The sequence below is a fragment of the Nerophis ophidion genome, linkage group LG13 (genome assembly GCF_033978795.1).
Source record: "Nerophis ophidion isolate RoL-2023_Sa linkage group LG13, RoL_Noph_v1.0, whole genome shotgun sequence".
In the NCBI taxonomy this organism is placed as follows: domain Eukaryota; kingdom Metazoa; phylum Chordata; class Actinopteri; order Syngnathiformes; family Syngnathidae; genus Nerophis; species Nerophis ophidion.
The window spans coordinates 59,272,775-59,299,907 of record NC_084623.1 but is presented as its reverse complement, the minus strand read 5'-3'; the positions used below and the strand labels follow the sequence as shown (position 1 = coordinate 59,299,907).

General features: G+C 40.9%; 2 protein-coding genes across 7 annotated transcripts in view; one reads left to right on the top strand and one right to left on the bottom strand.

Moving 5' to 3' along the window:
• The window catches only part of kcnab1a (potassium voltage-gated channel subfamily A regulatory beta subunit 1a), a 105,265-nt gene extending 90,373 nt beyond the window's left edge, over positions 1-14,892 (top strand). For all 6 annotated transcript variants that reach the window (XM_061919299.1, XM_061919297.1, XM_061919296.1 and 3 more), the window contains 5 exons: positions 4,965-5,085; positions 5,902-5,996; positions 6,833-6,953; positions 10,567-10,655; positions 12,668-14,892. In XM_061919299.1, the coding sequence (XP_061775283.1) occupies positions 4,965-5,085; positions 5,902-5,996; positions 6,833-6,953; positions 10,567-10,655; positions 12,668-12,757 (516 nt within the window). In that variant the 3' untranslated portion in view covers positions 12,758-14,892. The remainder of the gene's footprint in view (positions 1-4,964; positions 5,086-5,901; positions 5,997-6,832; positions 6,954-10,566; positions 10,656-12,667) is intronic.
• A 20-nt stretch (positions 14,893-14,912) lies between these two features.
• On the bottom strand, positions 14,913-24,832 carry ssr3 (signal sequence receptor, gamma). The gene is made up of 5 exons (XM_061919302.1): positions 24,577-24,832; positions 21,670-21,796; positions 20,370-20,468; positions 18,356-18,487; positions 14,913-15,148 (listed from the first exon to the last, which is right to left on the bottom strand). The coding sequence occupies exons 1-5, from the start codon at positions 24,707-24,709 to the stop codon at positions 15,082-15,084; spliced, it is 558 nt and encodes a 185-aa protein (XP_061775286.1). The 5' UTR covers positions 24,710-24,832; the 3' UTR covers positions 14,913-15,081.
• Between the last annotated feature and the right edge of the window lie 2,301 nt (positions 24,833-27,133).

The following is a 27,133-nucleotide window of genomic DNA, read 5'->3' as shown; positions in this document are numbered from 1 at the left end:
GACCAAGAATGTTGTTGGTCATGTGACCAAGAATGTTGTTGGTTATGTGACCAAGAATGTTGTTGGTCATGTGACCAAGAATGTTGTTGGTCACGTGACCAAGAATGTTGTTGTTCATGTGACCAAGAATGTTGTTGGTCACGTGACCAAGAATGTTGTTGGTCATGTGACCAAGAATGTTGTTGGTCACGTGACCAAGAATGTTGTTGGTCATGTGACCAAGAATGTTGTTGGTTATGTGACCAAGAATGTTGTTGGTCATGTGACCAAGAATGTTGTTGGTCACGTGACAAAGAATGTTGTTGGTCACGTGACCAGTGACCAAGAATGTTGTTGGTCACGTGACCAAGAATGTTGTTGGTCACGTGACCAAGAATGTTGTTGGTCACGTGACCAAGAATGTTGTTGGTCACGTGACAAAGAATGTTGTTGGTCACGTGACCAGTGACCAAGAATGTTGTTGGTCACGTGACCACGAATGTTGTTGGTCACGTGACCAAGAATGTTGTTGGTCACGTGACCAAGAATGTTGTTGGTCACGTGACCAAGAATGTTGTTGGTCACGTGACCCAGAATGTTGTTGGTCACGTGACCCAGAATGTTGCTGGTCACGTGACCAAGAATGTTGCTGGTCACGTGACCAAGAATGTTGTTGGTCACGTGACCCAGAATGTTGCTGGTCACGTGACCAAGAATGTTGTTGGTCACGTGACCAAGAATGTTTTGGTCACGTGACCAAAAATGTTGTTGGTCTCGTGACCAAGAATGTTGTTGGTCACGTGACCAACAACATTCTTGGTCACGCAACCAAGAATGTTGTTGGTCACGTGACCCAGAATGTTGTTGGTCACGTGACCAAGAATGTTGTTGGTCACGTGACCAAGAATGTTGTTGGTCACGTGACCAAGAATGTTGTTGGTCACGTGACCAAGAATGCCGTTGGTCACGTGACCAAGAATGTCGTTGGTCACGTGACCAAGAATGTCGTTGGTCACGTGACCAAGAATGTTGTTGGTCACGTGACCAAGAATGTTGTTGGTCACGTGACCAAGAATGTCGTTGGTCACGTGACCAAGAATGTCGTTGGTCACGTGACCAAGAATGTCGTTGGTCACGTGACCAAGAATGTCGTTGGTCACGTGACCAAGAATGTCGTTGGTCACGTGACCAAGAATGTTGTTGGTCACGTGACCAAGAATGTTGTTGGTCACGTGACAAAGAATGTTGTTGGTCATGTGACCAAGAATGTTGTTGGTTATGTGACCAAGAATGTTGTTGGTCATGTGACCAAGAATGTTGTTGGTCACGTGACCAAGAATGTTGTTGGTCACGTGACCAGTGACCAAGAATGTTGTTGGTCACGTGACCAAGAATGTTGTTGGTCACGTGACCAGTGACCAAGAATGTTGTTGGTCATGTGACCAAGAATGTTGTTGGTTATGTGACCAAGAATGTTGTTGGTCACGTGACCAAGAATGTTGTTGGTCACGTGACCAGTGACCAAGAATGTTGTTGGTCACGTGACCAAGAATGTTGTTGGTCACGTGACCAAGAATGTTGTTGGTCACGTGACCAAGAATGTTGTTGGTCACGTGACAAAGAATGTTGTTGGTCACGTGACCAGTGACCAAGAATGTTGTTGGTCACGTGACCAAGAATGTTGTTGGTCACGTGACCCAGAATGTTGTTGGTCATGTGACCAAGAATGTTGTTGGTCACGTGACCAAGAATGTTGTTGGTCACGTGACCAAGAATGTTGTTGGTCACGTGACCAAGAATGCCGTTGGTCACGTGACCAAGAATGTCGTTGGTCACGTGACCAAGAATGTTGTTGGTCACGTGACCAAGAATGTTGTTGGTCACGTGACCAAGAATGTTGTTGGTCACGTGACCAAGAATGTCGTTGGTCACGTGACCAAGAATGTTGTTGGTCGCGTGACCAAGAATGTCGTTGGTCACGTGACCAAGAATGTCGTTGGTCACGTGACCAAGAATGTTGTTGGTCACGTGACCAAGAATGTTGTTGGTCACGTGACCAAGAATGTTGTTGGTCATGTGACCAAGAATGTTGTTGGTCACGTGACAAAGAATGTTGTTGGTCACGTGACCAAGAATGCCGTTGGTCACGTGACCAAGAATGTCGTTGGTCACGTGACCAAGAATGCCGTTGGTCACGTGACCAAGAATGTCGTTGGTCACGTGACCAAGAATGTCGTTGGTCACGTGACCAAGAATGTTGTTGGTCACGTGACCAAGAATGTTGTTGGTCACGTGACCAAGAATGTTGTTGGTCACGTGACCAAGAATGTCGTTGGTCACGTGACCAAGAATGTTGTTGGTCGCGTGACCAAGAATGTCGTTGGTCACGTGACCAAGAATGTCGTTGGTCACGTGACCAAGAATGTTGTTGGTCACGTGACCAAGAATGTTGTTGGTCATGTGACCAAGAATGTTGTTGGTCATGTGACCAAGAATGTTGTTGGTCACGTGACAAAGAATGTTGTTGGTCATGTGACAAAGAATGTTGTTGGTCACGTGACCAGTGACCAAGAATGTTGTTGGTCACGTGACCAAGAATGTTGTTGGTCACATGACCAAGAATGTTGTTGGTCACGTGACCAAGAATGTTGTTGGTCACGTGACAAAGAATGTTGTTGGTCACGTGACCAGTGACCAAGAATGTTGTTGGTCACGTGACCAAGAATGTTGTTGGTCACGTGACCACGAATGTTGTTGGTCACGTGACCAAGAATGTTGTTGGTCACGTGACCAAGAATGTTGTTGGTCACGTGACCAAGAATGTTGTTGGTCACGTGACCAAGAATGTTGCTGGTCACGTGACCCAGAATGTTGTTGGTCACGTGACCCAGAATGTTGTTGGTCACGTGACCAAGAATGTTGTTGGTCACGTGACCAAAAATGTTGTTGGTCACGTGACCCAGAATGTTGTTGGTCACGTGACCAAAAATGTTGTTGGTCACGTGACCCAGAATGTTGTTGGTCGCGTGACCAAGAATGTTGTTGGTCACGTGACCAAGAATGTTGTTGGTCACGTGACCAAAAATGTTGTTGGTCACGTGACCCAGAATGTTGTTGGTCATGTGACCAAGAATGTTGCTGGTCACGTGACCAAGAATGTTGTTGGTCACGTGACCAAAAATGTTGTTGGTCACGTGACCCAGAATGTTGTTGGTCGCGTGACCAAGAATGTTGTTGGTCACGTGACCAACAACATTCTTGGTCACGCAACCAAGAATGTTGTTGGTCACATGACCCAGAATGTTGTTGGTCGCGTGACCAAGAATGTTGTTGGTCACGTGACCAAGAATGTTGTTGGTCACGTGACCCAGAATGTTGTTGGTCACGTGACCAAGAATGTTGTTGGTCACGTGACCAAGAATGTTGTTGGTCACGTGACCAAGAATGTTGTTGGTCACGTGACAAAGAATGTTGTTGGTCACGTGACCAGTGACCAAGAATGTTGTTGGTCACGTGACCAAGAATGTTGTTGGTCACGTGACCACGAATGTTGTTGGTCACGTGACCAAGAATGTTGTTGGTCACGTGACCAAGAATGTTGTTGGTCACGTGACCAAGAATGTTGTTGGTCACGTGACCAAGAATGTTGCTGGTCACGTGACCCAGAATGTTGTTGGTCACGTGACCCAGAATGTTGTTGGTCACGTGACCAAGAATGTTGTTGGTCACGTGACCAAAAATGTTGTTGGTCACGTGACCCAGAATGTTGTTGGTCACGTGACCAAAAATGTTGTTGGTCACGTGACCCAGAATGTTGTTGGTCGCGTGACCAAGAATGTTGTTGGTCACGTGACCAAGAATGTTGTTGGTCACGTGACCAAAAATGTTGTTGGTCACGTGACCCAGAATGTTGTTGGTCATGTGACCAAGAATGTTGCTGGTCACGTGACCAAGAATGTTGTTGGTCACGTGACCAAAAATGTTGTTGGTCACGTGACCCAGAATGTTGTTGGTCGCGTGACCAAGAATGTTGTTGGTCACGTGACCAACAACATTCTTGGTCACGCAACCAAGAATGTTGTTGGTCACATGACCCAGAATGTTGTTGGTCGCGTGACCAAGAATGTTGTTGGTCACGTGACCAAGAATGTTGTTGGTCACGTGACCCAGAATGTTGTTGGTCACGTGACCAAGAATGTTGTTGGTCACGTGACCCAGAATGTTGTTGGTCACGTGACCAAGAATGTTGTTGGTCACGTGACCAAGAATGTTGTTGGTCACGTGACCAAGAATGCCGTTGGTCACGTGACCAAGAATGTCGTTGGTCACGTGACCAAGAATGTCGTTGGTCACGTGACCAAGAATGTTGTTGGTCACGTGACCAAGAATGTTGTTGGTCATGTGACCAAGAATGTTGTTGGTCACGCGACCAAGATTGTTGTTGGTCACGTGACCAAGATTGTTGTTGGTCACGCGACCAAGATTGTTGTTGGTCACGTCACCAAGAATGTTGTTGGTCACGTTACCAAGAATGTTGGTCATGTGACCAAGAATGTTTTTGGTCACGTGACCAACAACATTCTTTGTCATGTGACCAAGAATGTTGTTGGTCACGTGACCAAGAATGTTGGTCATGTGACCAAGAATGTTGTTGGTCGCGTGACAAAGAATGTTGTTGGTCACGTGACCAAGAATGTTGTTGGTCACGTGACCAAGAATGTTGTTGGTCACGTGACCAAGAATGTTGTTGGTCACGTGACCAAGAATGTTGGTCATGTGACCAAGAATGTTGTTGGTCACGTGACCAAGAATGTTGTTGGTCACGTGACCAAGAATGTTGTTGGTCACGTGACCAAGAATGTTGTTGGTCATGTGACCAAGAATGTTGTTGGTCACGTGACCAAGATTGTTGTTGGTCACGTGACCAAGAAGCAGGAGTGGTGCTGCCTGTCTGACTGACACTTGCTAAATGTTTTGTTTGTAAGGAGGCGTACTCTGTGGCCAGACAGTTTAATCTCATCCCTCCAGTCTGTGAGCAGGCTGAGTATCATCTCTTCCAGAGGGAGAAGGTGGAGATCCAACTGCCAGAACTTTACCACAAAATAGGCAAGAACTCTTTTTGTTTTGATAATCCTTTCTGCTACTTTTCACTTTTTACAGTTTGATTGATTGCTTGAAACTTGTATCAGTAGATTGCATAGTACAGTACATATTAGTAGATTGCACAGTACAGTACATATTTTGTACAATTGACTAGAGTACAGGGGCGGCATGGCTCGGTTGGTAGAGTGGCCTTGCCAGCAACTTGAGGGTTGCAGGTTCGATTCCCACTTCCGCCATCCTAGTCACTGCCGTTGTGTCCTTGGGCAAGACACTTTACCCACCTGCTCCCAGTGCCACCCACACTGCTTTAAATGTAACTTAGATATTGGGTTTCACTATGTAAAGCGCTTTGAGTCACTTGAGAAAAGCGCTATATAAATATAATTCACTTCACACTTCACATATTCCGTACAATTGACCACTAAATGCTAACACCCCAATAAGTTTTTCAACTTGTTGAAGTCGGGTTCCACCTTCATCAATTCATGGAAACGTCTTCAAGAGATCATAAAGACTGCAGAATCCAGAGCATCCTTAAGGACAAACGGCACTCAGCTCTTGCTCTGTTCCGTACTTTACCGAAGTCGCCCAGAAGATGGCGCCATAGCACAAACAGTCACACACCTTTTCTGTGTCTTTGCTCTTTGTTTGTTTTTACATCTATTTGCATGATGGCCGTCAGCCAAGACAAATCCATAAATTAGCCGCACCGTTTTATAAGCCGCAGGGTGCAAAGCATAGGAAAGAGGTCGCTCCTTATTGTCTGGAATTGACAGTATTTGGCAGAAGTGTTCATTCTCTTCTTCCTTCGGGGGACAGGAGTCGGAGCCATGACTTGGTCTCCGCTAGCGTGCGGCATCATCACAGGGAAGTACGAGAACGGCATTCCGGAATCTTCTAGGGCCTCCATGAAGGTACGCAAGCATCTCAGTACACACACCGTGTCATGTGATCCCTGGGGGGCCCCGTTATCCCTTTTTAGTGAATAATAACGCACGAATGTCAGGTCGATCTACGTTCCCATCCTCACCTATGGTCATGAGCTTTGGGTTATGACCGAAAGGACAAGATCACGGGTACAAGTGGGTCTCTCCCTTAGAGATAGGGTGAGAAGCTCTGCCATCCGGGAGGAACTCAAAGTAAAGTCAGGATGCCACCCGAACGCCTCCCTAGGGAGGTGTTTAGGGCACGTCCAACCGGTAGGAGGCCACGGGGAAGACCCAGGACACGTTGGGAAGACTATGTCTCCCGGCTGGCCTGGGAACGCCTCGGGATCCCCCGGGAAGAACTGGACCAAATGGCTGGGGAGAGGGAAGTCTGGGCTTCTCTGCTTAGGCTGCTGCCCCCGCGACCTGACCTTGGATAAGTGGAAGAAGATGGATGGATGGATGGATGAATGTCAGGCGAGTCATGTGACCTTTCTGGGAATATTTCCTGTTTAATAACAAAAGCTAATAAGGTCCTTTTAGTATTTATTTGAGGTCCCAAATGACATCAGATGACATTAACGCTGTTACAGAAAGAAGAGGAAGGGAGCCAGAGAGCGAGAGAAAGTGGGAGAGATGGAGAGAGAGACAAAGAAGTTTATACCTGCTTCAAGAAGTGTGCAAAGGAGGTGGAGAGGGAGAGATATGTTTGCTTCCAACACTGTCCCACATGAAAGTATATGATATGAAAGAGAAGCGTGTTCGTATTCCTGTGTGATGTATGATGTGTTGCAAAGTATGACGTGTGATACTTTGTGTGTCAGTCATATCAGTGGCTGAGGGAGAAAATAGTGAGTGAAGATGGAAGAAAACAACAAGCCAAACTGAAGGAACTGAAACACATTGCAGATAAACTCACCTGTACTTTACCTCAACTTGCTGTGGGTACGTTGTCTCATGCTTATACCTTTACTATGTATGTATATATATATATATAAATACTGTGTGTGTGTGTGTGTATATATGTACACTGTATTGCCAAAAGTATTTGGCCACCTGCTTTGACTCACATATGAAGTTGAAATGCCATCCCTTGGAATTGTCCAAAATGTTTTGATATCCTGGAGCATTCAAAGTTCCTTTCACTGGAACTAAGGGGCCAAGTCTTGACTGGAGGAGATGCGGATGAGGGGACAGGACTGGAGAGTTTGGAGGGACTGGAGGAGATGCGGATGAGGGGACAGGACTGCAGAGTTTGGAGGGACTGGAGGAGATGCGGATTAGGGGACAGGACTGCAGAGTTTGAGGGACTGGAGGAGATGCGGATTAGGGGACAGGACTGCAGAGTTTGAGGGACTGGAGGAGATGCGGATTAGGGGACAGGACTGCAGAGTTTGGAGGGACTGGAGGAGATGCGGATTAGGGGACAGGACTGCAGAGTTTGAGGGACTGGAGGAGATGCGGATTAGGGGACAGGACTGCAGAGTTTGGAGGGGCTGGAGGAGATGCGGATTAGGGGACAGGACTGCAGAGTTTGAGGGACTGGAGGAGATGCGGATTAGGGGACAGGACTGCAGAGTTTGAGGGACTGGAGGAGATGCGGATTAGGGGACAGGACTGCAGAGTTTGAGGGACTGGAGGAGATGCGGATTAGGGGACAGGACTTCAGAGTTTGGAGGGACTGGAGGAGATGCGGATGAGGGGACAGGACTGCAGAGTTTGGAGGGACTGGAGGAGATGCGGATTAGGGGACAGGACTGCAGAGTTTGAGGGACTGGAGGAGACGCGGATGAGGGGACAGGACTGCAGAGTTTGGAGGGGCTGGAGGAGATGCGGATTAGGGGACAGGACTGCAGAGTTTGAGGGACTGGAGGAGATGCGGATTAGGGGACAGGACTGCAGAGTTTGAGGGACTGGAGGAGATGCGGATTAGGGGACAGGACTGCAGAGTTTGGAGGGACTGGAGGAGATGCGGATTAGGGGACAGGACTGCAGAGTTTGAGGGACTGGAGGAGATGCGGATTAGGGGACAGGACTGCAGAGTTTGAGGGACTGGAGGAGATGCGGATTAGGGGACAGGACTGCAGAGTTTGGAGGGACTGGAGGAGATGCGGATTAGGGGACAGGACTGCAGAGTTTGAGGGACTGGAGGAGATGCGGATTAGGGGACAGGACTGCAGAGTTTGGAGGGGCTGGAGGAGATGCGGATTAGGGGACAGGACTGCAGAGTTTGGAGGGACTGGAGGAGATGCGGATGAGGGGACAGGACTGGAGAGTTTGGAGGGACTGGAGGAGATGCGGATTAGGGGACAGGACTGGAGAGTTTGGAGGGACTGGCGGAGATGCGGATGAGGGGACAGGACTGGAGAGTTTGGAGGGACTGGCGGAGATGCGGATGAGGGGACAGGACTGCAGAGTTTGGAGGGACTGGAGGAGATGTGGATGAGGGGACAGGACTGCAGAGTTTGGAGGGACTGGAGGAGATGCGGATTAGGGGACAGGACTGGAGAGTTTGGAGGGACTGGCGGAGATGCGGATGAGGGGACAGGACTGCAGAGTTTGGAGGGACTGGAGGAGATGTGGATGAGGGGACAGGACTGCAGAGTTTGGAGGGACTGGAGGAGATGTGGATGAGGGGACAGGACTGCAGAGTTTGGAGGGACTGGAGGAGATGCGGATGAGGGGACAGGACTGCAGAGTTTGGAGGGACTGGAGGAGATGCGGATTAGGGGACAGGACTGGAGAGTTTGGAGGGACTGGAGGAGATGCGGATGAGGGGACAGGACTGCAGAGTTTGGAGGGACTGGAGGAGATGCGGATTAGGGGACAGGACTGGAGAGTTTGGAGGGACTGGCGGAGATGCGGATGAGGGGACAGGACTGCAGAGTTTGGAGGGACTGGAGGAGATGCGAATGAGGGGACAGGACTGCAGAGTTTGGAGGGACTGGAGGAGATGCGGATGAGGGGACAGGACTGCGGAGCTAGCACTGGGCGCTGGGACGGAGAGGCTTTGTGGTGTCTTGGCTGGGTGAGCAGGTGTCGGACACCTCAGTCACCTTGGACGTATCCTCGCTCATCCATGCGGACTGGACACTGGCCGAAAGTGGAGTCGGCTGTCTTGGTTGCTTTGTTGGGTCCGCTCCTGTCTCTGGCCATGCTCCCTCCTCCCCAGCGGACGATGGCGTGGAACACCGCAGAGGCCACCACAGTGGATATGTTTCTTTTACTTTTTATTCATAGCTGTATGTAGAAGTGTCTGCTTGTATCTGCTGCTTTAATGTCTTTAATGTCCTCTGTGTTCTTTGATGTTTCCCTCTTACACACATGGAAGAGGGATGTGTACCATGGCTATGAGGTGTTTTTTTTCCCTTGGCCTCAGTCTGCACCCCCTCTCCAGGGCCCAGGCTAAGACCGATTTTTTAATTTTATTTTAATCTTCTATTTTTTTCTCCCATTCCCCCCGCCCCCCTCTTTGTTTACCTGTATCTCATCTTTTTTGTAAGGGGCGCTGGAAGCCGGCAGACCTGTCAGCGATCCTGTTCTGTCTCCCTGTAATGTTTGTCTAAACTTGAATGGGATTGTGCTGAAAATTTTAATTTTCCTGAAGGAACTTTCCTGACGGAATAAATAAAGTACTATCTAATCTATCTAATCTAATCTAAATCCAACTCCTGAAAAAAAATAACCCCACACCATAATTCCTCCTCCACCAAATTTCACACTTGGCAAAATGCAGTCCAAAATGTAGCGTTCTCCTGGCAACCTCCAAACCCAGACTGGTCCATCAGATTGCAAGATGGAAAAGCGTGATTCTTCAGTCCAGAGAAGGCGTCTCCACTGCTGTAGAGAGCAGTGGTGATGTCCTTTACACCAGTGCATCCCACGCTTCGCATTGGACTTGGTGATGTATGGCTTAGATGTAGCTGCTCGACCATGGAAACCCATTCCATGAAGCTCTCTGCGTACTGTACGTGGGCTCATTGGAAGGTGACATGAAGTTTGGAGCTGTGTAGCCACTGACTGTGCAGAAAGTCTTTGCACTATGCGCACCTCTACGGCAGTTTACTTGGTGGCTGAGTTGCTGTTGTTCCCAAACTCTTCACCTTTCTTATAATAAAGTTGACTTTGGAATATTTAGGAGCGAGGACATTTCACGACTGGATTTGTTGCACAGGTGGCATCCCACGCTGGAAATCACTGAGAGCGGCCCGTTCTTTCACAAATGTTTGGAGAAACAGTCTCCATGCCTAAGTGCTTGATTTGATACACCGGGCCAAGTGATTAGTGATTCTCATCATTTGGATGGTTGGACATCATACTTTTGGCAATATTGTGTGTGTGTGTGTGTGTGTGTGTGTGTGTGTGTGTGTGTACATGTACGTGTAGTGTATACATGTATGTATGTGTATATATGCACATATATATGTATGTATACATATATATATTTGATGTGTAATATATATATACACACATACTGCATATATACACACACATTTACTGTATATTTGAGTACACTGTAGAGTATTTCATGCTGTATTTTCCCTTGGATCACCTGCAGCTTGGTGTCTGAGGAATGAAGGTGTGAGTTCTGTCTTGTTAGGAACTTCCAACCCTGAGCAGCTCACAGAGAACCTGGGGGCCATACAGGTGAGAAGGTGTACTCACCTGTACTTACTACATACCGACAGAGGTGGGTAGAGTAGCCAGAAATTGTACTCAAGTAAGAGTACTGTTACTTTAGAGATGTATTACTCAAGTAAAAGTAAGGAATACTTGAGTAAAAGTAAAAAGTATGTTGTGAAAAAACTACTCAAGTACTGAGTAACCTGATTACGCCAACAAATAATGCACAAAAACATAAAAAATAGCAATGAGCAAATTCAGAGCCAAGAATATCTCTTAAGCAACTAAAACAATAATATATATTAAATGATAATACATTAAAATAAAATTAAAAAGTGGCACATTGAGCCACAATAACTTAACAGCACCATAGCCTCAGTAGGCATTCATTGATATGATTGATTGATTAAAACTTTTATTAGTAGATTGCACAGTACAGTACATATTCCGTACAATTGACCACTAAATGGTAACACCCCAATAAGTTTTTCAACGTTCATCAATTACTTAGTAAATGACCAAGTCCAGGTGATCTACCTCATATATATATACACACACACATATCATATATATATATATATATATATATATATATATATATATATATATATATATATATATACATACATACATTTACATATACAGTATATAATTTATATTTATTTATTTTGCCGTTTTTGTTGACATGTTGAAGGTGTTTTAATGAATATACATGCATGTTTAACATATAGATTCCTATCTTTCATGAAGACAAGAATATAAGTTGGTGTATTACCTGATTCTGATGACTTGCATTGATTGGAATCAGACGTCCAAGTTTTCAAATGGAGGAGAAAAAAAGTTCCTCTTTTCTGTCTAATACCACATGAAAGTCGTTGGTTTTTGGCATCTTATTTGTCCAGCTTCCATGTTCGTTTTTATACACTTTACAAGAAATACATTGGCGGCAAACTCCGTAGTTTGCTAGCTTGTTTGCGCTGGCTTTCGGAGACTTTTATTTTGTTAGCGCAGGCGCGATGGCGCAGCGCTTTTATTGTGAAGACAGGAAATGTGCGATTAGTCTTTTGACGGGAAGTACGGTTGAAATAAAAAGTGTCTTTTTTCCTTTACACTTTTGATTGATTGATTGAAACTTTTATTAGTAGATTACACAGTACAGTACATATTTTGTACAATTGACCACTAAATGGTAACACCCCAATAAGTTTGTCAACATATTTAAGTCGGGTTTTACGTATCGTGGTCATGTGACCGCCTGGCTCTGTTTTATTGGCCCAACGTCACCAGTGACTGCATGTGATTGGTGGAACGCAGGCATGCGTAGTTCCTACTTTGAAGCTCTGTCATTAACCAAAACAAACATTAATAGATCGATTAAAAAAGTAGTGAGTAGCGAGCTGAATGTAGATAAATAGAACGGAGTAAAAGTAGCGTTTCTTCTCTATAAATATACTCAAGTAAAAGTAAAAGTATGTTGCACAAAAACTACTCGTAGAACTACAATTTATCCCAAAAGTTACTCAAGTAAATGTAACGGAGTAAATGTAGCGCGTTACTACCCACCTCTGCATACACATCCTTGATGTGAAGTGAATTATATTTATATAGCGCTTTTCTCTACTGACTCAAAGCGCTTTACATAGTGAAACCCAATATCTAAGTTACAGTTTTTAAACCAGTGTGGGTGGCACTGGGAGCAGGTGTGTAAAGTGTCTTGCTCAAGGACACAACGGCAGTGACTAGGATGGCAGAAGCGGGAATCGAACCTGCAACCCTCAAGTTGCTGGCACGGCCACTCTACCAACCGAGCTATGCCGCTATGTCATCTTTGGGCACAACGCTGCACTAATTTACACCAAAGTGAAGTTCAAGTCATCTCCTTGATGATACATGTAGAAGATGATATCACATCCCATACGGCCAGCAGGATAATAAGCATTTTACAAAAGGAAAACACGCAAAACTTTAGGCTACGAGCAGCTACACGACAGCCAAGCACACAAGCTAGACGAGGGAATTAATGTTGTCTTGTGTAGGTTCTTCCCAAGATGACGTCACACGTGGTGTCGGAAGTGGACCACATCCTTGGCAACCGGCCCTACTGCAAGAAGGACTACCGCTCCTGAGCCTCAAGACCGGAGCAAACATGGCGTGGACCTCGTGGGTCTGGAGGAGAAGCCTCTCTACTTTAGCCCGCTCGTCTTCTAGCGACACTCCAGGAAGCTGGCAAGCAACAGTGCCTTGCTGGAGGGCAACGTGGCAGAACGACAGTCTCGGTCCCCTTGTTTGTGTCCACATTTTTAGCACAAGCAAACATGAGTAGGAAGTTCGTTAACACGAGAGGATGACGCAATAGTATCATTGTGAGCGTTGTCATAGCAACACAACTTTCCTTTCTAGATAAGTAGACAAACAATAAGATGCATGTTGAAGCTTCCTGTTTGACCACACGGCGACATGTCGCCCTCCTGTGGTCAACTGAGGAACTGCTTTTTATTTCATGCCCAGCAACACAACCTGCGTCGCTAAATTCAATCAAATATTCTCATACTGACTGTAAAAAAGTAGCTTTAGGCTCTATGTATATATGTTTACTTTTGTAACATGAATAAGATGTAAATATTTATGGGGAGTGGCATTGTTTAGTTGCTCATCCTGCCGTTTTACGTCAAATGTAATATAAAATAGCAACATGTTATTTACTTTTGTCTTTTAGTTCCACGTGTAAAGATTTGACTATAAATGGTCGTCGTTAAGTAACTTATTTTTATTCACGCGGGAAACTTTGGAGGTTCATTGGTGTTTGTATTACAAAGCTTTTATTTTGACAGGGAATTTGTACTTTTGAATTTGGAGGGAGGAGTTCACGTCAAATTATGCTGACGATTTCATTTTAAAAAATGTGAGAAATTAAGTTTTTTTGAATGCTGTGTTTTAAAATTGAGTGTGTAAAAACCTTAGTGCAGAAAACAATGTTTCAAAACTTCAGAGCAAAGTAAAAGGCGGCCACTTCCGGTAAATGATCGGTCGTGTCTGAATAAACTGCTTCTTTTTGCGAGACCCGTGTCACGTGACTGCGGGCTTGACACCTCATTGGTTGCTTCCGCGACAGTTGCGTCAGTCTTAAAGTGGTTGTTTATTTGAATTTTATTTCAAGGTTGAAAAGCAATATCTACTTTAAAAAAAAAAAAATTATTCTGTTTCCGATTCCGAAAGTGAAAAATTTTAGCCCACAGAATCGGAAAAAACATTTATATATTACAGAATCAGAAGTTGTTGTTTAAAGCCCGCCGACAGGATTTTTTTTTTTGGTTCCGAGTTTTAAGGAAATTCATTTTTCTGCTCAGATTTTTTCATTTTTACACGGAATTATGATAAGAACAGTTTTAACAAACTTAGCTATTAAATGTTTATTTAATTAAATTGTCAGCATAATCTCGTGTAATATATATATATATAAATGGTTTTAAAACAAAGCAAAAAAAGGGAGCCACTTCCGGAAAATAAGACAGAAGCAATCGATCATCTCTAAATAAACTGCTTCTTTCCGATACCTGTGTCACGTGACTGCAGGCTTGGCACCTCATTGGCTGTTTCCGCGACGATTCTCTCAATCTTAACATACCGGAAGTGGGTATTTTTTGAAAGTTTATTTTGTAAGAGAAAACTTACTTTGAAAAACAAAGCGTTCTATTTCAGTGTTAAACAGCAATAACTACATATACAAAGACGTGTTTTTTTATTCTGTTTCTAATTCCAAAAGTGAAAACTATCAGCCAGCAGAATCGGATAAAACATTTTTATAAGACACCGGAACCGGAAGTTGTTTTTTAAAGCCCGCGGACAGAATTTTAGTTCTTTTTTTCATTCGAGTTTAAAAGCAACGAATATTTCTGCACTAATTTATTTTTTATTTTTACACTGAATTATAAAAAGAACATTTTTAACAAACTTAGCTATTCAATGAAATTGCCGGGAAAAAAAAGAAGCTTCAGTACTAAAAACACCAAAGAAACCTCCAGAAAAATGCAATATTTCACTCCTAGTCTGGAAAATCATCGAAGACATTTTGATGGCAGAGTTTGTGCCGTGCTGACATTTAACTTCGTGCCTTTCAGAGGAGCAAATAATCAGGGATGTTTTTAATAAAAATGTGCTAGGGTTGTAATTGGATGAGATCTGAGCAGGATGGCGTGACCTTGATGTTGATTTATTTCCACACCAAATATCCCCAATAAACGCTTTGGCAACGTAAACATCAGCGAGTGTCGACTACAAATGTCAGCGTTGAACTCACACGTGACCTTTTATTGTTTTATTGTTACAAAAAGAGAAGACACCTGGAAGAAGAACCTCCAGATATTTGATCATGAATTTCATGAAACTGAAATGTGATGTTTTCCTCCCGTTTAGCGGCTTTTTATTCCAGCAGCTTCTTCATCTTCATCCTCTACTTGGAGCCGGTGGAGAGCAGAGCGATGAGTCCTGACGAGGCGCTGATTGACAGGATGTAGTTCCTGTGGAGGAGAAGGTGTGTGAGAGTGTTGTGTTGGAAGTGTGTGTGTGTGTGTTCTTGTATTTCTATCCTGCTTGAGACATGAGAAAGGAAAAGTATCTTCCATACGAAGAAGTGATGACATAAATCATGGTCCCAATAACATTGTATCTAATAAACAATGTCTCATTAGTGGTGATATCCATCAAAATGAGGGTGGTCCCAAAAAGGAGGGATTGTTCAAATTGACTGTGTGTCAACATATGAAATAACAAGTGTGTATAAGAAATTGAAATGTGCCCCGATTGGCCAAATTAATAAATAAAATAAATATGTATATAGAGACATACTGTAATAACTTGAAGTAAATAATGAAGATTAAAAACAATTACAGACAAAAAAAAAATCACAAAATAAATAAATGAACTAAAAGCAGTCTTTTTGTGTCGACTTTTTTCTCATAAAATTGGGAACAATTTCTCATATTCTTTCTGTTTCTGTAATATTGCAATATTTTGACATAAAATGATTACTTTTTATGTCAAATTATTATTTTCCAATGCAAAATGGTGACATTTGTCCATTAAAAATGCTGACTTTTATGACAATATTGCCAATTTTTTTGGTTCTTGTAAAATAGTGAGATTTTTGGAGTAAAATGATGACTTTTGTCATCATTTTGCCAAGTAAAATTCAGATTATTATTATAATATTGCCAAAATGTTAAGGTTGTCTAAAAAAAATTGTGACTTTTATCAAATAAAATGACGACTTTTCATATAATTGCCAAAATGTTAAGCTTTTCTTGTAAAATTGTGACTCTTATTGAGTAAAATTCCAACTAATATCATAATATTGCACAAATGTTCAGGGTTCTTTGTAAAATTTAACTTGCGTAGCGTAAAATGACAACTTTTATTATAACGCTGCCAAAATTCTAAGTTTTTCTTGTGAGATTGTGACCTTTTTTTTGTGAAATTCCAACAAATTTTTCAGCACAAGCTTTTTTATATTTGCATAGTATGTATATATTATTCATGTTGTAAATACACTTCTTTGTATATCTAGAAAGGCTGGTCCTGAAGAGGGAGGCATTTTTATCAGCTCTCAAAAAGGTAACAAATACAAAAATGTGTGTGTGTTCTTGTATTTCTACCCTTCTTTAAACATGAAGAAGGAAAAGTATCTTCCATATGAGGAGGTGTGAAGAAGTGATGACATAAATGATGGTCCCAATAACATTGCATCTAATAGACAATGTCTCATTTGTGGTGATATCTATCAATATGAGGGCGGTCCCAAAAAGGTGGGATTTTTCTGGTCAACATATGAAATAACAAGTGTGTGTAAGAAATTCAAATGTGCCCCATTTGGCCAAAATTAATTTGAAAAATAAATAAATATATATAGAGAGACATACTGTAATAACTTGAAGTAAATAATGAAGATTAAAAACAATTACAGACAAAAAAAAAATCACAAAATAAATAAATGAACTAAAAGCAGTCTTTTTGTGTCGACTTTTTTCTCATAAAATTGGGAACAATTTCTCATATTCTTTCTTTTTCTGTAATATTGCAATATTTTGACATAAAATGATTACTTATGTCAAATTATTATTTTCCGATGCAAAATGGTGACATTTGTCCTTTAAAAATTCTGACTTTTATCACAATATTGCCAATTTTTTTGGTTCTTGTAAAATAGTGAGATTTTTGGAGTAAAATGATGAATTTGTCATCATTTTGCCAAGTAAAATTCAGATTATTATTATAATATTGCCAAAATGTTAAGTTTTTCTAAAAAAAATGGTGACTTTTATCGTATAAAATGACGACTTTTTTCATATAATTGCCAAAATGTTAAGTTTTTCTTGTAAAATTGCAACTGTTATTGAGTAAAATTCCAACTAATATCATAATATTGCACAAATGTTCAGGTTTTTTTGGTAAAATTTTAACTTGCGTAGCGTAAAATGATAACTTTTATTATAACGCTGCCAAAATTGTGACCTTTTTCTTGTGAAATTCCAACTAATTTTTCACAACAAGCTTTTTTATATTTGCATAGTATGTATATATTATTCATGTTGTAAATACACTTCTTTATATATCTAGAAAGGCTGGTCCTAAAGAGGAAGGCATTTTTATCAGCTCTCAAAAAGGTAACAAATACAAAAATGTGTGTGTGTGTTCCTGTATTTCTACCCTTCTTGAGACACGAAGAAGGAAAAGTATCTTCCATATGAGGAGGTGTGAACAAGTGATGACATAAATGATGGTCCCAATAACATTGCATCTAATAGACAATGTCTCATTTGTGGTGATATCTATCAAAATGAGGGTGGTCCCAAAAAGGAGGGATTTTTCTGGTCAACATATGAAATAACAAGTGTGTGTAAGAAATTCAAATGCGTCCCCTTAGGCCAAAATTAATAAAAAATAAATAAATAAACATGTATATAGAGACATACTGTAATAACTTGAAGTAAATAATGAAGATTAAAAACAGTACAGACAATAAATTCACAAAATAAATAAATAAACTAAAAGCAGTCTTTTTGTGTCGACTTTTTTCTTATAAAATTGGGAACAATTTCTCATATTCTTTCTGTTTCTGTAATATTGCAATATATTGTCATAAAATGATTACTTTATATGTAAAATTATTATTTTCCAATGCAAAATGGTGACATTTATCATATAAAAATTCTGACTTTTATGACAATATTGCCAATTTTTTCTGTTATTGTAAAATAGTGACATTTTTGGAGTAAAATGATGACTTTTGTCATCGTTTGACCAAATAAATATCTGATTATTATTATCATCATATTGCCAACATTTGTGCGTTTTCTTATAAAATTGTGACTTTTGTTGAGTAAAATTACGACTCTTCATAAAATTGCCAACATGTAAAACTTTTCTTGTAAAATTGCCACTTCAACTTTTATCATAATATTGCACAAATGTTCAGTTTTTTTATAAAATGTTGACTTGAATTGAGTAAAATGGCGACTTTTATTACTGACACAATTGTTTCTTGTGAAATTCCAACTCATTTTTCACAGCAAGCTTTTTTATATTTGCATAGTATGTATATATTATTACTGTTGTAAATACACTTCTTTATATATCTAGAAAGGCTGCTCCTAAAGAGGGAGGCATTTTTATCGGGTCTTAAGAAGGTAATAAGTGAAAAAAACTGTGTGTGTGTGTGTGTGTCGTACACGGTGGGGTTGAAGTTCTTGAGCAGGAAGAAGGAAGCGACGATGACGAGCACCAGGAAGAGAGTGTTGTTGTAGAAGATGGAGAAGGTGGTGGCCTCGTAGTCGGCCACCTCGTTCTTCTTCCACAGGATCCTGACACAAAAACAAAAGCGGTCGTTCTTTTGTCGCACCACCTTGCAGCTACACAACAGCCGAGCACACAATAGCAGGCGAGCTAGACATCCGGTGTATAATCAAGTATGTGTTAGTATACTGCTGACACCTGCAAGGTGTATTAGAAAGTATTCAGTAACAAACGTGTCCGCATCATTTAACTTGTGATCTGAAGGCTTCAATCAATCCACATCAAATATTTCAAAACATTGCCTAGTTTGTGTTTTTCTCATAAAAAAAATGAAGTTTCTTTGAAAACCATAGCAATAAAAACATATCAACTAATAGATCTGAAGTAGATCTACAGATTGAAGTGAAGACGGGGAACACAGAAAGGATTGACAGCCATTTTAAACTCGACAAACAAGTCAATGGCGTTTTAAAACCATGTGTTTATCACCTTCGTCTTTTAGTAAAGGTTAAACTGTTTTTATCTTTGAACCATTTTGAACAGGTGGTGCATGCTTTTATTTGCAGTGGCCTGGACTACTTAGTGCACTTTATGCTGGCATTAGCCAAAAAGCTCTCTCCCGGTTGCAGTTAGTCCAGAACACGGCAGCAGGACTTTTAACAAACACCAGCATATAACCCCAATTCTTCAGAGTTTAAACTGGCTCCCTGTTCATTTTACACTTGATTTTAAAACATTGCTGTTTGTTTTTAAATCTTTACATGGACTGCCACCTCAATATATCTCGGACCTCATCCAAATTTACATCCCTGCACGCGCTCTGAGGTCTGAGAGCCAGTTCCAGCTCGTGGTGCCCAAGACCAGACTTAAGACCAGGGTAGACAGGACCTTCTCTGTGGTCGGCCCTAAGCTCTGGAACATTCTGCCCCTCCATGTTCAAACTGCTTCCACAGTGGACTCTTTTAAGTCTCGTCTTAAGACCCACTTTTATTCTTTGGCTTTTAACACTACGTGAGTTGTGTGGTCCTCTGTGTTTTATACACTTTCATTTCTATTTTACTGTTTTAATTGATTTTACCCTTTAAAAGTTTCTAATCATATTCGTTTTTCTAGGTTTTATATTTATTTATTTTTTGTTTTTATTCAGTCATTGGTGCAGCATAATATGTATATATATATATATATTTTTACAATTGTTTTTAACATGGCTGTGCAACACTTTGGAAACATTCTTGTTGTTTAAATGTGTTATATAAATAAAGTGGATTGGATTGTTGAAAGAATTAAAACAAGATACATTTGTGGCTCATCTTGACACTTTTATGAGAGGGGCCCTCAAGGGTCCACAGGACCTACAATCTCCATTTTTATTCAACAAAACTTTTAATGCTCAAACACATAATGTTGCATCCAAACACATTTTGTTGTGAGTTATTGACATATTTGATGCTCCCAACAATCCACATCACATATTTCATCTTTCTAAATATTGCAGGTTGTGTTTTTGCCCCAAAAAAAAAAGGGTTTCTTTCGGGGGAAAAAAGGGTATTAAACCTACAAAAACAAACATAAAAACGTAATATCAACTAAGAGATCTGAAGTTAGTGTAAGTGTTTGTGTCTTCTTTCTGACACTCTTATGAGCGGGACCCTCAATCTCCATTTTTATTCTAAATCATTCAATTCAAGAAAAGAAAATGTTATGAATTCTTAAAACATTTAATGACATCAAATATTTGACTTGTACACTTCTGAGGGGAGAATATTGCAGTTGTCTCATTTAAATTAGTTTTTAAATATTACAAGTGTGTATCACTGATATCAGATCAGATCGATATCAGTATCAAAAGCTCCAATGGCGGTATTAAAGGTGAAAAAGTTGTATCGGGACAATAATAATAATGATAATTATTATAACAACAACAATACTACTAATAATAATGAATATTACCTCTCGTCTTTTTCCTTGCGGGACATTTTGCGATTGTCTGCCTCAGACAACTTCCTGGTCACCTCCTTGGACACTGCATCCTCCCGCTTCTGGGCCACTCTGATCACCAACACCACAACATTAGTACTTAGTACTCCCACTTCTCTCTCACTTTCTGGGCCACTCTGATCACCAACACCACAACATTAGTACTTAGTACTCCCACTTCTCTCTCACTTTCTGGGCCACTCTGATCACCAACACAACATTAGTACTTACTTAGTACTCCCTCTTCTCTCTCACTTTCTGGGCCACTCTGATCACCAACACCACAACATTAGTACTTACTTAGTACTCCCACTTCTCTCTCACTTTCTGACCCACTCTGATCACCAACACCACAACATTAGTACTTACTTAGTACTCCCACTTTCTGGGCCACTCTGATCACCAACACCACAACATTAGTACTTAGTACTCCCACTTCTCTCTCACTTTCTGGGCCACTCTGATCACCAACACAACATTAGTACTTAGTACTCCCTCTTCTCTCTCACTTTCTGGGCCACTCTGATCACCAACACCACAACATTAGTACTTACTTAGTACTCCCACTTCTCTCTCACTTTCTGGGCCACTCTGATCACCAACACCACAACATTAGTACTTACTTAGTACTCCCACTTCTCTCTCACTTTCTGGGCCACTCTGATCACCAACACCACAACATTAGTACTTAGTACTCCCACTTCTCTCTCACTTTCTGGGCCACTCTGATCACCAACACCACAACATTAGTACTTAGTACTCCCACTTCTCTCTCACTTTCTGGGCCACTCTGATCACCAACACCACAACATTAGTACTTAGTACTCCCACTTCTCTCTCACTTTCTGACCCACTCTGATCACCAACACCACAACATTAGTACTTAGTACTCCCACTTCTCTCTCAGCCACTTTCAGTGTCTGCAAAAGTGCTATATAAACCTAATCCAGCATTATTACTGTTATTAGTACTCCAAGAACCATGGCAGTAATACTACTAAGTACATTAGATTTGAGCTGGTAGAGTGAAACTAAAAGTGTAGAAAATGACACAAATATTCTCCATAAAAAACACTTTGTCAGGAAGTAGAGAAGATTCAAACAATTTATGATCTTTGACCCTCTGAAAGCTTATTTCTACACTTATAAATCATACTGATGTTCACTAGTGAAGGGCAAACCTTACTGAAGCATTGATAAAAGATAAAAGAGCATCAGTGCCGTGTCAATACAGTTAGTGAGTGTGCCACACGCTCCCTGACCAGCATACTTACTTGTGTTTGAGGACAAACTTGACGTTCTTGTAGGCGAAGGCCACCAAGTAGGTGCTGACCAGCGTCATGACGGCGTAGAGAACTGCTGACTGGACTAGATCCATGTGCCAGATCCTCCAGAACAGCCCTGGGAGCATAGACCACATCCAACATGAACCACGTCCAGCATAGACCACATCCAGCATAGACCACGTCCGACATGGACCACGTCCAGCATAGACCACCACTAGTACTCACAGATAGTCAAATAGTCAAGTTAGCAGCAACTAATACTCACAGATAGTTAAATAGTCAAGTTAGCAACAACTAGTACTCACAGATAGTCAAATTGTCACGTTAGCAACAACTAGTACTCACAGATAGTCATATAGTCAAGTTAGAAGCAACTAGTACTCACAGATAGTCAAATAGTCAAGTTAGCAGCAAATAGTACTCACAGATAGTCAAATTGTCACGTTAGCAGCAAATAGTACTCACAGATAGTCAAATTGTCACGTTAGCAACAACTAGTACTCACAGATAGTTAAATAGTCAAGTTAGCAGCAACTAATACTCACAGATAGTTAAATAGTCAAGTTAGCAACAACTAGTACTCACAGATAGTCAAATAGTCAAGTTAGCAACAACTAGTACTCAGATAGTCAAATAGTCAAGTTAGCAGCAAATAGTACTCACAGATAGTCAAATTGTCACGTTAGCAACAACTAGTACTCACAGATAGTTAAATAGTCAAGTTAGCAGCAACTAATACTCACAGATAGTCAAATAGTCAAGTTAGAAGCAACTAGTACTCACAGATAGTCAAATAGTCAAGTTAGCAGCAACTAGTACTCACAGATAGTCAAATAGTCAAGTTAGCAGCAAATAGTACTCACAGATAGTCAAATTGTCACGTTAGCAACAACTAGTACTCACAGATAGTCAAATAGTGAAATTAGCAGCCTTTAATACTCACATATAGTTAAATAGTGAAGTTAGCAGCCATTAATACTCACAGATAGTCAAATAGTCAAGTTAACAGCCATTAATACTCACAAATAGTGAAGTTAGCAGCCATTAATACTCACAAATAGTGAAGTTAGCAGCCATTAATACTCACAAATAGTGAAGTTAGCAGACATTAATACTCACAAATAGTGAAGTTAGCAGCCATTAATACTCACATATGGTCAAGTTAGCAGCCATTAATACTCACAAATGGTGAAGTTAGCAGCCATTAATACTCACATATGGTCAAGTTAGCAGCCATTAATACTCACAAATAGTGAAGTTAACAGCCATTAATACTCACAAATAGTGAAGTTAACAGCCATTAATACTCACATATGGTCAAGTTAGCAGCCATTAATACTCACAAATGGTGAAGTTAGCAGCCATTAATACTCACATATGGTCAAGTTAGCAGCCATTAATACTCACATATAGATAAATAGAGAAGTTAGCAGCCATTAATACTCACAAATGGTCAAGTTAGCAGCCATTAATACTCACATATGGTCAAGTTAGCAGCCATTAATACTCACATATAGATAAATAGTGAAGTTAGCAGCCATTAATACTCACATATAGATAAATAGTGAAGTTAGCAGCCATTAATACTCACAAATAGTCAAGTTAGCAGCCATTAATACTCACATATGGTCAAGTTAGCAGCCATTAATACTCACATATAGATAAATAGTGAAGTTAGCAGCCATTAATACTCACATATAGATAAATAGTGAAGTTAGCAGCCATTAATACTCACAAATGGTCAAGTTAGCGGCCATTAATACTCACAAATAGTGAAGTTAGCAGCCATTAATACTCACAAATAGTGAAGTTAGCAGCCATTAATACTCACAAATGGTCAAGTTAGCAGCCATTAATACTCACAAATAGTGAAGTTAGCAGCCATTAATACTCACATATAGATACATAGTGAAGTTAGCAGCCATTAATACTCACAAATGGTCAAGTTAGCAGCCATTAATACTCACATATAGTTAAATAGTGAAGTTAGCAGCCATTAATACTCACATATGGTCAAGTTAGCGGCCATTAATACTCACAAATGGTGAAGTTAGCAGCCATTAATACTCACAAATAGTTAAATGGTGAAGTTAGCAGCCATTAATACTCACAAATGGTGAAGTTAGCGGCCATTAATACTCACAAATGGTCAAGTTAGCAGCCATTAATACTCACAAATGGTGAAGTTAGCAGCCATTAATACTCACAAATGGTCAAGTTAGCAGCCATTAATACTCACAAATGGTGAAGTTAGCAGCCATTAATACTCACATATAGTTAAATAGTGAAGTTAGCAGCCATTAATACTCACATATGGTCAAGTTAGCGGCCATTAATACTCACAAATGGTGAAGTTAGCAGCCATTAATACTCACAAATAGTTAAATAGTGAAGTTAGCGGCCATTAATACTCACAAATGGTGAAGTTAGCGGCCATTAATACTCACAAATAGTTAAATAGTGAAGTTAGCGGCCATTAATACTCACATATAGTGAAGTTAGCAGCCATTAATACTCACATATAGTTAAATAGTGAAGTTAGCAGCCATTAATACTCACAAATGGTGAAGTTAGTGGCCATTAATACTCACATATAGTGAAGTTAGCAGCCATTAATACTCACATATAGTTAAATAGTGAAGTTAGCAGCCATTAATACTCACAAATGGTGAAGTTAGTGGCCATTAATACTCACAAATGGTGAAGTTAGCGGCCATTAATACTCACAAATAGTTAAATAGTGAAGTTAGCGGCCATTAATACTCACATATAGTGAAGTTAGCAGCCATTAATACTCACATATAGTTAAGTTAGCAGCCATTAATACTCACAAATGGTGAAGTTAGTGGCCATTAATACTCACATATAGTGAAGTTAGCGGCCATTAATACTCACAAATGGGGATTGCAGACACGATGAGAGCATTTCCGTAGAAAAGCGCGGTGGACTTAGCAGAAAGGTTCCTACTAAAGTCCTGCAAGAGGAGGTCTTCCTCGGACTGATGTTTGCTGCTGACTTTAGGCGCCATGAGGGAGAGCAGAGACAAGAAGACAATAAAGCTGACAAGAAGAAGAAGATGAGAGAAGATAAAAGTGACACGTCGCTAGCTGACAACAAGAAAGACGCGTCAGCACTAAACCGGAAGTACACAACTTTCTACTTCCTCTTACCGAGGAATGAGCAACAGCGCTGAACCACCGTCGCCCCCTGCAGGATGAATGGGAACACTGCAACCACACTGCGGCGTCAACATAATTCATTTGCTTTAAAAACTCACATTAAATATATCTTATAGAGTAATATATTTGATACTTTGTAGACATAATTAAAAAAATAGGTAAATACAATTTAAGTGACGAAAATGATCTACCTCGTATTTGTTTATAATGTATATTTCTCTCTATTTTATGCTGCAGCTGCTTATTTATTTATGTCTGGTAGAGATGTCAGATAATGGCTTTTTTGCCGATGTCCAATAATCCGATATTGTCCAACTGTTAATTACCGACTCCGATATCAAGCGACACCGATATATACAGTGATGGAATGAACACATTATTATGGCTCATTTTGTTGTGATGTCCCGCTGGATGCATGAAACAATGTAACAAGGATTTCCAAAATAAATCAACTCAAGTTATGGAAACAAAATGCCAACATGGCACTGCCATATTTATTATTGAAGTCACAAAGTGCATTATTTGTTTTAACATGCCTCAAAACAGCTGCTTGGAATTTGGGCCATGCTCTCCCTGAGAGAGCATGAGGAGGTTGGGGTGGGCGGGGTTGGTTGGGACGGGGGATTAGGGGGTAGCGGGGGGTGTATATTGTAGCGTCCCGAAAGAGTTAGTGCTGCAATGGGTTCTGGGTATTTGTTCTGTTGTGTTTATGTTGTGTTACAGTGCGGATGTTCTGCCAAAATGTGTTTAACATTCTTGTTTGGTGTGAGTTCACAGTGTGGCACATATTTGTAACAGTGTTAAAGTTGTTTATACGGCCACCCTCAGTGTGACCTGTATGGCTGTTGACCAAGTATGCATTGCATTCACTTGTGTGTGTGTGAAAAGCTGTAGATATGATGTGATTGGGCCGGCCTTTAAGGTTTATTGGCGCTCTGTACTTCTCCCTACGACCGTGTACACAGCAGCGTTTTAAAAAGTCATAATTTTTAGTTTTTGAAACCGATACCGATCATTTTTGATATTACATTTTATTAAAGCATTTATCGGCCGATAGTATCGGCAGTCCAATGTTATCGGACATCTCCAATTTCAGGCAATGATATAAAAAAAGTACAAAGTTGACAATACTATACTAGCCTATAGTGCACAAGGTCATGTACAGGATGTAATGCATGATTGTCCAGTTTTGCCCGAAAGGGAGTAGGAAGAAAGTCATTTATTTAAACCCAGTCTCACTTCTCCATTCAGTCATTATTCAATTGAATGAATTTACCGTATTTCCTTGAATTGCCGCCGGGTATATAGTATGTGCCTGCCTAGAATTACTGCCGGGTCAAACCCGTTTCGCAAAATATTATTTTTATTAGCGCATGTCTAGAATTTCCACAGGGTCAAACTCGTCACGTCACGAGTGACACTTCACCTGTCATCATTTTCAAAATGGAGGAGGCTGATTTCAATCATTTTAAATCGCAAAAAGGGAAGAAGTTTAAGAGCTATTCAGTAGGATTTAAGGTCCAAGCTATTGATTATGCTAAAAAGAACAGTAAGCAGCTATGTTTTATTAATATACCGTAGCTGCGTGTGTCAAATATGAGTCATTAAATGACTCCCGCCTCCTGGTGGTAGAGGGCGCTAGTGATCCTTCTTGAAACTACTCGGCTGCAGAAGAAGTGACAACAAGCAGCAAGAGTGAGCAGCGATCCTTTATTTTTTCACTTTTAACATGGAGGATTACATTTTTAAAGTAAAACCGTTTTCTAAACTGGACTTTCAATGGAAGCAGGAGGTAATAAAGGAAGATCTCCATCGAGACAGAGAGACTTTTAAAACTGAAGAAAGATAAGGAAGACTTCTATAAACAAGTTATCGATGCTTTTGATCAGAAGGAGCTGCACATGGACTTCATTTATAAGTAAAGGTAAGACCATAATAACGTTTTTTTTTTTCTTAAATATGCTTTTCATGATGGTATCCTTACATCACACTCAAATGTATACGCGCAGGCCTAAATTTACCGCATGCCTTTGGTAAACGCCGGAGTGAGAAGAGGTTTTAAATTAATTAGCGCCCCGGCGGCAATTCAAGGAAATACGTTAGCAACAAAGGTAATAAACAACATAGCAAGAGTGGTAAAAGACAAGGTAACAACAATGTTAAGTAAACATTGAGCACATGTTAACACTTTGAGACGGAGTAGAGCAGCGGCAGGTCAAATTAAAGACCCTCATCTCTACATTTGAAGCAGACTGCATGTTTTGCATAATAGT

What these genes read in the sequence shown, in the direction of transcription:
- ssr3 (XM_061919302.1), bottom strand. Translation starts at nt 24,709, where the DNA reads ATGGCGCCTAAAGTCAGCAGCAAACATCAGTCCGAGGAAGACCTCCTC. An exon ending in AAGTTTGTCCTCAAACACAA is followed by an intron (nt 20,469 to 21,669) that starts GTAAGTATGCTG and finishes GTTGGTGATCAG; the next exon opens with AGTGGCCCAGAAGCGGGAGG. An exon ending in AAGAACTTCAACCCCACCGT is followed by an intron (nt 15,149 to 18,355) that starts GTACGACACACA and finishes TCTCCTCCACAG; the next exon opens with GAACTACATCCTGTCAATCA.